The 13,622-nt window shown below is 36.1% G+C and overlaps 2 protein-coding genes across 3 annotated transcripts; one reads left to right on the forward strand and one right to left on the reverse strand.

Annotated features, from left to right (window-relative positions):
* Positions 1 to 2,997: 2,997 nt before the first annotated feature.
* On the forward strand, positions 2,998 to 4,817 carry svbp (small vasohibin binding protein). Its single transcript, XM_084395483.1, has 3 exons — positions 2,998 to 3,078; positions 3,718 to 3,873; positions 4,587 to 4,817. Exons 2-3 carry the CDS (start codon positions 3,763 to 3,765, stop codon positions 4,671 to 4,673), a joined length of 198 nt encoding a protein of 65 aa, XP_084251609.1. The 5' UTR covers positions 2,998 to 3,078; positions 3,718 to 3,762; the 3' UTR covers positions 4,674 to 4,817.
* A 1,767-nt stretch (positions 4,818 to 6,584) lies between these two features.
* On the reverse strand, positions 6,585 to 12,644 carry LOC311281766 (F-box only protein 2-like). 2 transcript variants are annotated; one of them, XM_084394998.1, is made up of 6 exons: positions 12,510 to 12,644; positions 11,978 to 12,042; positions 8,173 to 8,299; positions 7,888 to 7,983; positions 7,667 to 7,805; positions 6,585 to 7,409 (listed from the first exon to the last, which is right to left on the reverse strand). In XM_084394998.1, exons 2-6 carry the CDS (start codon positions 12,012 to 12,014, stop codon positions 7,275 to 7,277), a joined length of 534 nt encoding a protein of 177 aa, XP_084251124.1. In that variant the 5' UTR covers positions 12,015 to 12,042; positions 12,510 to 12,644; the 3' UTR covers positions 6,585 to 7,274. The 2 variants fall into 2 exon arrangements, with proteins under 2 accessions (XP_084251124.1, XP_084251125.1); XM_084394999.1 differs by having other exon boundaries at positions 11,978 to 12,039; positions 12,510 to 12,530.
* Positions 12,645 to 13,622: the final 978 nt, after the last annotated feature.

Raw genomic sequence — 13,622 nt, forward strand, 5'->3', positions numbered from 1 at the left:
GTAACATCTTTAGTTGATTGGAACTTCTTAATTATTGCCCTGATGGTCAAAATGGGGATTTTCAATTCTTTAGCTATTGTCTTACAGCCACTTTCTATTTTGTGAAGTTCAACAATCTTTTGCTGCACATCAGAACTATATTCTGTGGTTTTACTCATTGTGATGGATGATTAAGGGGATTTGGCCTTTGTGTTTCCTCATATTTAAACTCCTGTGAAACACGAAGTCATAGCTGGACAGTTTCATGTTCCTAGTCACCCTGGTGTACTAAAAAAGGTAAATATTAATGGGAATATACTTCAGAGATATTTTACTCGTAAAAAAATCTAGGGGTGCCAATAATTGTGGCCAACGTGTTTTGGAGAAAAACATTTATTTCATAATGTGATTTCCCCCCCCACTTTCAATTCTTTTACTTCAATGAAAGGTTAGATTTTTGCAAATTTTTTGAATGAAAGATCAAAAGGATAAACGATGCAGATTTATTTTTTACAGCCAGTTTTGATCATATTTACCAGGGGTGCCATTAATTGTGGAGGGCACTGTATATATATATATATATATTTTTTTTTTTTAAATACATATTTTTCATATTTATATAGGCCTATATGAATTATTTTCAAAAATAAATATTAAAAATAAATATTTAAAGAAAAATAAATATGAAATAATGAATATTTTAAAATAAGTATTTTAATCAAATTAAAAAGTAGATACATATTTTTAATTTTATGCCTTTGACGTTTAACCCTTTAGATAAAATAAATAAATAAATGTTACATTTTAAATGTGTACATTTAACTATTAAAAATAATAATAATAATATATTTTAATATATATATATATATAATAAAAAATACATATTTTTCATATTTATATATTAATTATTTTCAAATATTTTCAAAATATATATTTTTATCACATTTAAAAAATATTTTACATTTTATGCATTTGAATAGAACCCTTTAGATAAAAAAAAAACTAATAAATACAATAATGAGAAATATACATTCAGTCAAGTAATACAAAAGTTGTGGGCCTATAGTATTTGGATAATCACAGTTTCAAATGATACTTTCCACTGCTATCTTTCTTGACTCATTACCTCTAGATGGAATCCCATCATGCATCTGACTGATGAACTGTGCTCTGGAGTGAACATCTCGATAACAGACGAATCACTTTGAATTACTGCTCCAGTCAATGGGGTGTGCTGGTAGGGAAGAACACACGGTCAAGAACGGCGGGCAAAGCTCCTCTTATGCATCTGACAACAGTCTGGCGTGACGGGCTGAGTGACTGCACCTCCCGACCCACCGCATTCAGTTTGTTCAGGCTGGCTTTCCACAGACCTCTCGTAAGACTGGCAGTGGAGTGGCTCATGGGAACTCCCTCGCGCATGCCAGCTTTTCCTAGGGCGCTAAAGGTCGGGTTAAGAGCAAAGACTCAGTGGAAAATCTGTCGGAGGGGGTCTGTTGAATTTAGGATCAGTTGTTCTTCCTTGGATATTATTACAGAAGTGAGTGCTCTCCTGTGTTGGGGATGGAATCCAGGAAAACACAATGGAATGTGCCATGATAAATTTCATGTGGCACAGCAGTGCCAAAGGGCATAAACATGAGGACAGCTATATGAGTGTCCAGTGAGGGTTCGTAAAAGTACAGCATCATATATGGTCAGACTGAACTAAACCCATCACTGACACACATGTCTTATTCTAGGGCATTTTTACAATTATACGACTCCTCTGTTACTCTAATGACACAATCCAAACGGGATAGTTTATAGTCTCTTTGACATTTTTATGCCTCATCGGGCTCTGCCAGGTATCGGATTAACCAATATTTACGTAAATGATGATCTGTCTGCCTTTGCCGAGAGCTTTTAGCAGTTTTTTCCTAGGTGGTCCATTTGTGTCTGACAACCTGACACCTTCTTAACTCCACATACAGTTTCCTTTCTTTCTGGTCGGTGACATATGAGTGTTGTCGTCATCTGATAACTGCTAGCGTAGAGCTTGTGACAGCTAGGCCTACTCTGGAAAAAATGTATTTAAAAAGAACAAAATTAGCTTTTAAATTATGTCACGCAAGTAATTCAATAGAAACACTGGAATACATTTAAATTCCAAAGTGGCAGGGAGGTAAAAACTAGAGTGAAGTGTTTTTATTACTATTTCTGAATGATTTAGCACCTCTGGGGCTGGTATGTAAGATGACTCGGTCTCTATAGATACTGAAGTAACTCAGTCTGGCCAATTGTTACAAAAAACGGGGGAAAAAAAGAAGAAGAAAAAAAACTATAATCTACTGTTAATTTGATTTTAAAACAAAAACAAATTTTCAGATAAATTGTTGTTTTAAAAGGCTAGCATGCAATGAAATTACATAAATCAAGTGTTAGCAAAACTATCATTGATCTCAACCATAGCCTGAAAAAAAAATAACTTAATAACAGTATAAGAGCGACCTCTTGTGGTTGCCTTTAGTTTTGCGGGCAGCAAGTGCATGAAATCTGTTATACCAACTAATACATGCAGCCTAAAAAAAACTAAACCATTAGAATAACACTGTACATTCTATTCATTTATATTTTATAATGCTTTTTATGCGTTTATACAATATGCTTTAATGTAACTAACGGGAGACCCGGGCTACACATTTTCAGTGAATATTTTAAAGTCAGTTTATTATAGTCTATACATTATAAACACCAAAATTTAGCTATAATACATATTCACCGTTACAGCACCTAAAAACCGTTTAACTGAGTTGAATAGTTTAATACAGTTCAATCGTTTCTTTATTTTTAATTTTTTTAATTTTAGATTAAATATTTGTTGACCTAACATATTTAATGCATAAAATAAAATAAGTTACAACACACATTTGTGTAACTGGACGTTTGACTAAAGAACGTTTAGCTACTGAAACATTGAATATAGCCGCTTGAACGGAACGTTAATAGGAACCTTGTAGTTGCTACATTTTCTAACCGGGTTTATTTACAAGTGACGCCAAACCTGCTAAACCAAACTAGCCTCATCTTTGTTGAGCTGTTTTCGTTAAAAATCATAAGGTAAGACTCGCACAGATCTTTTATTTTCTTCCTTTGTTTCTATTTCTTACTGTCTTCATAGAAAAAGTTTGATAATAAACAATGTCGTTTCACATTTTTGACATGAATTATTTGCTAGAAAGCTATTTTCTAGAAAGCTTATGGCTTATTATTCAAATGAAATGTATATTTATTGCACTTATTTTTGATGATATTAATAATAATAATAACAATAACAACCTTACACACATGGTGTTATATAATAAGTTATACCAACGGTTTTCAAACCGGGAGTGCTAGGAATTTTTCGGAAGGAAATGTTCAGAGAAAAACTAAAAAAAGAATAATGAAAAATAAACAAGTAAATGAGTAAGAGAATAAATAAATAATACATCTACAGTACTACAATACATATAAAAATTGAATAATGTAACTTTAGAAATATATTCCAAACTATATAATATTATAAACAACATTTATATTAATTTATCACAGTATAAATCTACACAAGAAACTATATAGATACCTTTTACATTTTGTCCCTCTCATGAGGATCATCATATTTGGGGTTTTGTGGCAGATTGAAAACTCTTGATCTACACTATTAACTCGTGACTTGAGTAACAATCTGTTTTATTGACTTTTTTGTCTTTATTTCAGTGAAATAATCATCTTGACTCCAGATTGTGTCCATCTGCTTTTAAAATGGAGCCAGCGTGTCGAAAAGACAAACAGAAACAGCAAACACCGACCCGAGGAGACAGAACGAAACAGAAATCAGCCCAGCAGGAGCTGAAGCAGAGACAGAGAGCAGAGGTGACAGTGACTCTTCATCCTCATATACTGATGATTTTACATAATACACAGAGATATGACTCATTTGTGGCTGGAACTGCCTTTTTTTTTTTTAGTAATTCACTACCAGCCAAAATGAAAATGCTCCTTTTGCTTCTATTTTGCAATGGTTATTTTCATTACATTTAAGTGAAAGTTTAAACAATTCAACTAAATATCAAAATGTCTTTGTATGTCGTTCTTTATAAAAAAAATAGAGCTGAAGAAGAGGAACATGTTTTGAGAGTTTCAATAAGCATCATGTGCTTCAGTGTAACCTTCTGTTCAAAGTCACATGATCAGTATGATCAGTCACACATTTGCATTTAGTGACTGAAATAGTGCAGACTTAGCCTAAATATTTCACATTGTCATTTTTTTTTTTTTTTAAAGTAAATATGCTACCGTTCAAGTTTGGGATCAGTGTGAATTTATTTATTCCCCCCAAAAAGAAATCAATACTTTTATTCAGCAATTATGCATTTAATTGATCAGAAGTGACTTTCATAAAGTCACTCGTTTACTTGCATTTAGTGACTTGAAATAGCGCAGACTTACATGAGTCATATTGTCGTTTCTTTCGTTAAAATGTCAAAAACCCTATAACTTTTAGTTTTTTTTCCCATGTATTTAAATTGCACATTTCAGACCGATTCATCTCCGTTAGTTTGTTCTCTGTTTCTGGTGTATTACAGATTTACGCCCTGAACAAAGTCATGACTGAACTTGAACAGCAGCAGTTCGAGGCCTTCTGCAAGCAGATGCAGTCACAAGCAGAATGAGAAGAACTCATGTCAAGGCAAACACTCACTGGTTAGGGTTACGTTACGATGTTACCACTGTATATACCCCTGTCATTTAAACCTAAATGTATCCGCTGGAGAATGCATGGCTGTATTGGTGCACAAACACAGTACTTGAATCTGAGTGTACAATCACATCGCAAACATTGGGTAAAAATATCATCATATTTATCAGAGAACCACCCTGTGAAAAGACATTCACTTTCTCTATGGGATGTTAATGCCAATGTTCAGTTTCATCTTCACTCTCTCATTGTTAATTGTGATGTTTTATATGACATGCAATGTTTATTGTCCTGAACGAGTATTACATTATGTATGAATGTACAAAGCTATTTTTCTGACAATTTGTGACCTATTGACGGAAGGAAAATAAGGTAGTTGTAATTTTTTTTAGTTTATCATTAATTTATTTGTGACATACAAAACTGTTTGTGGTAAAAGGAACATTAACCAGTACTGGTTAATGTTCCTTTTACCACAAACAGTTTTTGTTTAAAATTTGGTTATTAAAAATCTTATCTTGGAAAAAATATAAAATGATTTATAGCCTTATTTCCTGCATCCCACAGTCAGTATACGCTGATAGAAGGGCTTTTGTCAAATAAGACGCCCTCTTGGTTTTTCAATGCAATACATGTTACATTCTGACCTGATTTTAGATCATTTTAAGCTTTTCACACTACGCTTAACCCCTGGTTATCATCGTTCTAAACCCTGCTTTTAACCCCGGGTAAACCCTTGGTTTAGGAACGTACATTGTGAAACATCAGTTTATGAATGCCAAGGACTAATTGTTAACCTTGGGTATAGTATGAGAGTATGAGCAGTGTGAAACGTGAATAAAGATAACCCAGGATTCCGTTTCCGTTTAAGATAACCCATTCTTAGATAACCCTAAGAATTACCCAGGGTTAACTATTTCAAGTGTGAAAAGCCCTTTTTTGAGGAGACTGTAGAGCCAATGGGTGAAGCTTGACGCCCAGCTCCCGCTCACTGGATGGTAATGGGTGGAGCTAGACGGTCCAACCACACCCCAACCCTATCCATAACTCTTTTGCTAAACATAACTCCACCCATTAGGTCCACAGAGGTGGAGCTGGACTAGGCCAAGCTCCACCCATTGTGTCCAGAGAGGGGGTAGTGGATCTGCAGTGAGCACCACTTGAGAACTAACCCATTGGCTGTGTCCAAAATCGAATACTCTTTTTAGTAGGTACTTATTTTGAATAATGAATTACTTCACGACTGCTAAAAAAGTATGTTTTACATAGTATAAATGTGTGTAGTATGAATGTAATCCGGACGTACTATATTCGCCATGTTGTCATTATCATGTGACCAACCAGCGTCAGTTATGTTGCTTCACTGCCATTCATAAATCCTCTCCCGTGGCCTCATGAGTTAGTAAAGTGTCCATCGTACGCACACTTCAGAATCTCACTGGAAGTAGTAGGTCATCCGGTTACTTTTTTGAGTACTGTGAATTCTGACATACTTCTGTCACATACTGTTTTTCTCCTACTGTATAGTGGGGAAGTATGCGATTTTGGATGCAGCCATTGCCACTTCGAGTTCCTTTAGACACGCCCCTCTCCTTCTGCTCCAATCAGACCTCTCTTGTAATTATAACAAGCAGATGTAAACGTATAGCAGTATATAGTTTGTGGTCAGTAAAAAAAAAAAAATGTATATATATATTTTTAAGGAATTATTCAGTAATGATGCATTAAATTGATCAGAATTGATAATAACTTACTGTTCATCATGGAATCCTGGAAAAATGTTTCACGGTTTCCTCAAAAACAGGAATTAACAACTGTTTTCAACATAGATAATAATAGTAAGAAATGTTTCAGCATATTATAATGATTTCTGAAGGATCATGTGTCACTGAAGGAATACATTACTGTTTTATTAATCAAATAAATGTAGCCTTGGTGAGCATAAGACACTTCTTTCAAATACAGTGTAAATACACTTGTCAGTTGAACTCTTAATGGCACAGAAACAGAATGTCTGGGAAAAGTGTGCCTGAGGTCTTCAGATGGTGGGAGGTTTGGCCATTTCCTCATCAGACCTCAACTTGCTCACTTGCAGTCAGATGAAAAAAGCCATTTGATGTTGCCAGTTTCCAAGTCATGATATAATAACGCAAATGTTTCAATTCAAGGAAGGTCAGAAACAGATAATGTTTTGCCATTTATTTATTATCATTTTTTTATGTGGAATGATTATGACGTATTTGAATTTTAAACCACATTAGAAGATGCTAATTACATACAGAATCTCTTAGAAGTGCATTATTAATCTAAGATAACTCTATGTAGCTTGCAGGAGCATATAGAGGTAGTAAGTGGTTGAGCAGAACGTTACTCTAAAGTTCTAAAAAAATTAAGTAAAATAAAGTCTAATCTAGATAGATGCTTTTTTAATGCTTAGCATTACATGTTTATCCTTCAGCTATTCGTGTTACACTTGGTTAGTATTACACTTAGTACAGCATGTGCAAAAATAAAAGCGAGTTGCGAGAAAGTCTTTTTTTAGGCAATCAATCATATATTTTTGTCTGATTGGTGTTTAGAGGTCTACGGTAACAGAGCTCCCAGTAACTCTCACTCCAAACCAGCCCTGCCAATACTTGGTGTCTTGACCGCCATGTTCAAAAGAGATGAAGCGTAGGCCCGGGCCGTAGTCTGTGAATGTGTGGCTCACCTGTGACAGAAGTGATCAAATAGTGTGTTTGCATGCGCAAAACTAAGTTGAACTGAATTAAAACGACAGGGCTAAAGAAATACTTGTATGATGTAGAACCTAAATATACTATATAACGTAGAATAAACAGCTTTAGGTCATTGATATGACTAGTGGTTTGCATAACATTTGTTTTCTATTTTCCTATTCATTTCTTTAAAGCTTTTAAGTGGGTATATTATGTCAAACTGGACTGGACTCAGATTCTTCACTCATACCTTTCTCCAAGAGCAGTCGTCACAGTCAGGGTCAAGGGTCACTTCATCCGGCTTAAATTCCGTAATGACCTCTTGGCTTTCATCAAGTAGGGTCACCGTGAGCTTATAAATGCACCCACAGTCTGTTCGGCTACAGTACCTAAACACTCAAAAGAAATCATTGAATGGACAACGTGACGAAACAAAATTCCTGCCATTATGTCCACAACATCAAGGCTTACCAGTCCTCCACAGTGACAGCCGGCTGTGCGATATCTAAATTTTCGGGGTCGTAACCCTCCTCCAGCAAGTCAATCACTTGTCTTTTTAGACACGGCCTGGAACAGCGGACAGAAAAAGACATTGACACACACAGATGTACAACTGATGAATGAACAACACACACCGAAACACAAGCAGGGACAGTGAGAAAAGTGAAACACACATGGATCCTTTTTTCACCCGGCTCTTTTAAAGACTTTTAAGACTCAACCTTGCCTATTCAGACACTATTCATTCTTTCTTACTCATAAGAGGTGCAGAAGAATTTAGTGATTGATTCGTCGTTGCAAGTGTGTCCACAGTCCCCCGGCATGTCCTCGGACCGCCACTCGTCGCCTCCATTCATTGTCAACTCCCAGTGTTCCAGACCATCTGGTGAAAATACATGTGACAACATATTAGATATTTAGGTGGCTACTGATCTGATCAATTTATTAAGCTAAAGGAGAGTTGGCACGTGATAGCAAACGAGTTGTACTTCATCTGAAACTACAACATTTAAACAGCATTTTATATTCTTTTGTGTTATGCATGCAGTATGACGTTTTAAATGAGCAGTAAGTGATTTCTGAGAAACACTGTTGAAAGTGGATCACCGTAGTGTCATCAGTGTGGATCACTGTAGAAAGAGAGATGGCTGAGAGACATTACAAAAGAAAATTGGTGAGAGGAATATCACAGGAAAAAGTTATGATCAGGCAAGAGCTTTAGGACCTGTGTTAATATTAGAAAAGCTTTCCAGTGCTTAATACCCAAGTTTGTTTTGTTGTTTCGGCTCCATACGTGAGTAACATTGGTTTTGCTGTGTTTCACAGAACCAAGATATGCTGTTGTAGTTATTTTAGCTCTAGTAACAGGACATTTCTTGAGTGTCATTGTTTGTCTGGAGCTATTCCTGAAAGCAAGGTTAAAGGGTTAGTTCACCCAAAAAATTATCCCATAATTTACTCACCCTTAAGCCATCCTAGGTGTATATGACTTTCTTCTTTCAGCCAAACACAATCTGAGTTATATTAAAAAATATCCTGGCTCTTCCAAGCTTTATAATGGGAGTGAATGTTACTTTAGATTTTGAAGCCCAAAAAAGCGCATCCATCCATCATAAAAGTAACTCCAGGGGATTAAGAAAGACCTTCTGAAGAGAAGTGATGTGTTTTTGTAAGAAAAATATCCATATTTATAACCTTATAAACTATAATCACTGGCTTCCCGTAAAGGCCGTACCCGACACATGACGTATTGACGAATGCGGAAGCGCAAAGGATAGAGCAAAACATCATGGTCATGAATTGGAAGTCTAAAACGAGGATTTTCACAGTGTCATTTCTGAGGATTTTAATATAAGAGAAGAGAAGCTTGAATTTGTTGCCCAGCTCTATTTGTTTGAGCCACGGGAGGGGACTCTTCTCTCACCTAAGCTTACGCTACGCCTACATCCTACGTCATGCGTCGGGTCAGAGGTCACTCTTCCGCCGGAAACAGACTCGGGTACGGGCGTTGCGGGGAGCCAGGGATTATAGTTTATAAAGTTATAAATATGGATATTTTTCTTACAAAACCACATCGCTTCACTTCAGAAGGTCTTTATTAACCCACTGGAGCCGTATGGATTACTTTTATGATGGATGGATGCGCTTTTTTGGGCTTCAAAATCTAAAGTAACATTCACTCCCATTATAAAGCTTGGAAGAGCCAGGATATTTTTTAATAAAACTCTTGATTGTGTTTGACTGAAAGAAGAAACTCATATACACCTAGGATGGCTTGAGGGTGACCACACAAAGACATTCTCAACTGAGCGCCGAATCCAGGAGACATCATGGAAACTGACGCTAAGAAGCGTGTAATACTTCTTTCGTTTAATGCCAATTTACATTCTTAGTGCATATCGTCACCTATGGGGCAATTGTGCAATAATTTTTTAATCTTATCTTTTAATGTTCCTTTAATCAGTTTTTTATTACTGTGAGCATGAATTATATTGTTTGTTTGTTTAAAAAAGAGAGATGGATTGAGCTAAAAAAAAAATTATAAAATTTATAAAAAAAAAGATAATATGACCGTATAAGTTTATATGTATTTGTTTAGCTATTTTACTTCCACATTTGTTGTGAGATGTATCACATATGCATTTTATTATAGAAACACATTATTACCAGTTATGTTGCATAACCCAGTTATGTTGCATAACCTGCTTTCTGGAATACCCTGCATGTGTGCTGCTGGCGACTAACAACCACCTCTTGCTTGTATGTACTCTTGTGTACTGTATGTTAATTTTTTGTTCTTCCTTGTCATTCGTTCATTATCTTCATTTTATTTTTCGCTAAGCATTATTATGACCGCCGCTAGCGTAGCTAGCGAAAGCGGTCATATAGGGATTGTCAAAGTTTTTTTTTTTTTTTTTTTTCGTCAATCTACTGAATTTTCCGTCAACGATACCAGGGACACCGAAACACCGGGGAACATGAAATTTGGTGAGCATGTAGCCCCACTAGACTTTTACGGAAAAATTTCGTTTGGTCCCCGGGGGCCACTCCCCCCTCGCGCTGGGCCCCCCCAAACCCAAAAAATGCAGTTTTTCCTAAATAACTACCTGAACCGTGGCACCGAGGATGAAGAAATTTGCAAAGTATGTTGGTCTTAAGGGCCCACATCAACCTAGCCCATAATCGATTGTCAAAATTTTTTAGTTTTTTTTTCCCGTCAATCTACTGAATTTTCCGTCAACGATACCAGGGACACCGAAACACCGGGGAACATGAAATTTGGTGGGCATGTAGCCCCACTAGACTTTTACGGAAAAACTTCGTTTGGTCCCCGGGGGCCACTCCCCCCCTGCGCTGGGCCCCCCCAAACCCAAAAAATGCAGTTTTTCCTAAATAACTACTTGAACCGTGGAACCGAGGATGAAGAAATTTTTATGGTATGTTGGTCTTAAGGGCCCACATCAACCTAGCCCATAATCACTCATTTGTGATTTGCGCCCCTCCCATAAAAAATGAAAATGCAATATTATTCTGCTTTAATCGCCCCTATCTTCAGTGGAGATGTTCAGAACTGCACCATATTTCATGTGTATGATTAACTTGACATCCTCTGGGGGTATGCTAAGTTTCGTAGAATTTCATCCATGGGGGGGTATAAAATAAATTCATTTATGTGCACATTTAGTGACTGTACACTCATCGGCCTGTAGATGGTGCTGTTGAGCGAAGGGTTGCTGGTTTAGGATGATACTGTCACACACACACATGCAGGAATACAAACAAACGCAAGCATGCACACACACTGACATCCACACGCACAGACACACACCCATACACACACATACAAATCCACATGCACAGACACACACAAACACACATGCGCACACACAAACACACACACACACACACACACACACACAGACAGACATGCACATACTACTACTTTTTTTAGGTATATACATAAACACGCAATACAGCCAAATTGCTCCACGTCATTTATTTTTGTGGAAAGCCAGTGCAGGCCTGAGCGGTGGTCATATTTTGTACCGCCATGCGGTACATCTAGTTTTGCTTCACTTCAGCTATGATAAAGAGTCACCCACTCATTTTGGGGGAGGAGCAATGAAGCGAGGGGTGTGTTCGTTTGGGTTGATTTCAAATATCAACAGTGCTTCTCAGAAATCACTTACTGAACATTTAATTAAACATTTGTACTTTTAAAAATATATTTGTCACACTACAGGGATGTTGTGTACTGCTAAAGGTGATTAAAACTGGTTTCCCTTATGCATTGCCTTCCCTTCCTAAAATCAACCTAAAGGTTTGGGGTTGTCGATGTTGAAAACAGTTGTGGTACTTAATATTTATTTGAAACCGTGATATATTTTTAAGGATTCTTTGATGAGTAGAAAGTTCAAATGAACAGCATTTATTTGGAATAGAACATGTTAAGACATTATAAATGTCTTTACTGTCACATTTGATAAATTGAATCCATCCTTGCTGAATAAAAGTATTAATTTCCTTAGATTTTTTTTTTAAATGTGTAAATATAACTTACCATCTCCATTAGGATTTTTTAGAAGGTTTCCAGACATTTTGTTGAATCTGCTTTTCCAGTAACTACTAGAGAAAAAGTGTAAAGAGTGAAAAAGCTTTTTAAACTGTTCATTGCTGTGACTTTTGTAGTTTGTATCTCTTAAACCTCAGCAATCCTTTGTATCATTCATACGCCTGGGGTTGATTTCATTTCCTGGCAGTATAGTATTGCTTGAGTATTGGATTTCAGAAAATTCATCAACAGGAAACATAAATTAAAGCCCACTATTAATGCAATGCTAAAGCCGACAACTTTCAACATAACCATTAATTATAAAGCAGTAGTGTTTCTTTTCATTTGAATGAGAAGCATTTGCTCAGTGAAAACAGTGAATGAGCTCTAGCTTATCTCTTTACAGTAAACCGACTCATGTTTCTTGCCGTAGAAATGTTCAGTATAAGGAAGGAGCCTCTGCACATAGATAAAGTACAGTAAATACATCACAGAACACACATGAAAAGGCAATGCGTCATTTAAACTGTCCAGTACTTACAGTGAGAGTCTGTCCACTCAGCTGAGCACAGTGCTGTGTGTGTTGAGGGCAAGGACTTCCTGTAATATGATCTCTCTGCAGAACTTCTCTGATTGGCAGAATGAGGCACATGGGCTGTCCTACATCAGCAGCAGTATTGTCTGACACTTCTGCAAGCACATGTACACATTAGCACAAATGTCACTCAATTTACAGAGGAAAAGCACAGCAGACATACAGAAAACAGGCAATCTTCAACAGCCAACATTATAATTCGTGAAGGGTGGAGAGAACTGTAATAATCTAGCCTTGTCAAAACCTTTTTTTTTCTATCTACTTAATTTTTCATGATGCTAAAATCCATGTCAAAACTGTTAAACTGTAACTGTCATAACATGGATTTTTTTTTTTTTTTTTTTTATATGCTCTTGACTTTGAGGTTCAATTATAATGTTAAGTTTTATATGCAAAAAGAAAAAATATTATTTTCAACCTTCATTCTATGAAGGTTTTCAACCTATGTCTGAAATGATCTATTTTTAAGGGGTGGCGCCTTTAAGGGGATAGTTCACCCACAATTGAAAATGAATTATGTCATTAATTACTAACCCTAATGTCGTTCCAAACCGTTCCAAGCAGAATGAGAAGAACTCATGTCAAGGCAAACACTCACTGGTTAGGGTTACGTTACGATGTTACTACTGTATATACCCCTGTCATTTAAACCTAAATGTATCTGCTGGAGAATGCATGGCTGTATTGGTGCACAAACACAGTACTTGAATCTGAGTGTACAATCACATCGCAAACATTGGGTATTATGTACAAAACCAAAAATATCATCATATTTATCAGAGAACCACCCTGTGAAAAGACATTCACTTACTCTGTGGGATGTTAATGCCATCTGTTCAGTTTCATCTTCACTCTCTCATTGTTAATTGTGATGTTTTATATGACATGCAATGTTTATTGTCCTGAACGAGTATAAATATGTATGAATGTACAAAGCTATTTTTTATTTTTTTATTTTTTTGACAATTTGTGACCTATTGATGGAATTTTTTTAGTTTATCATTAAATTATTTGTGACATACTTTAATACTGGTTAATGTTCCTTTTACCACAAACAGT

Source organism: Rutilus rutilus (genome assembly GCF_951802725.1).
Source record: "Rutilus rutilus genome assembly, chromosome: 22".
NCBI lineage: Eukaryota > Metazoa > Chordata > Actinopteri > Cypriniformes > Leuciscidae > Rutilus > Rutilus rutilus.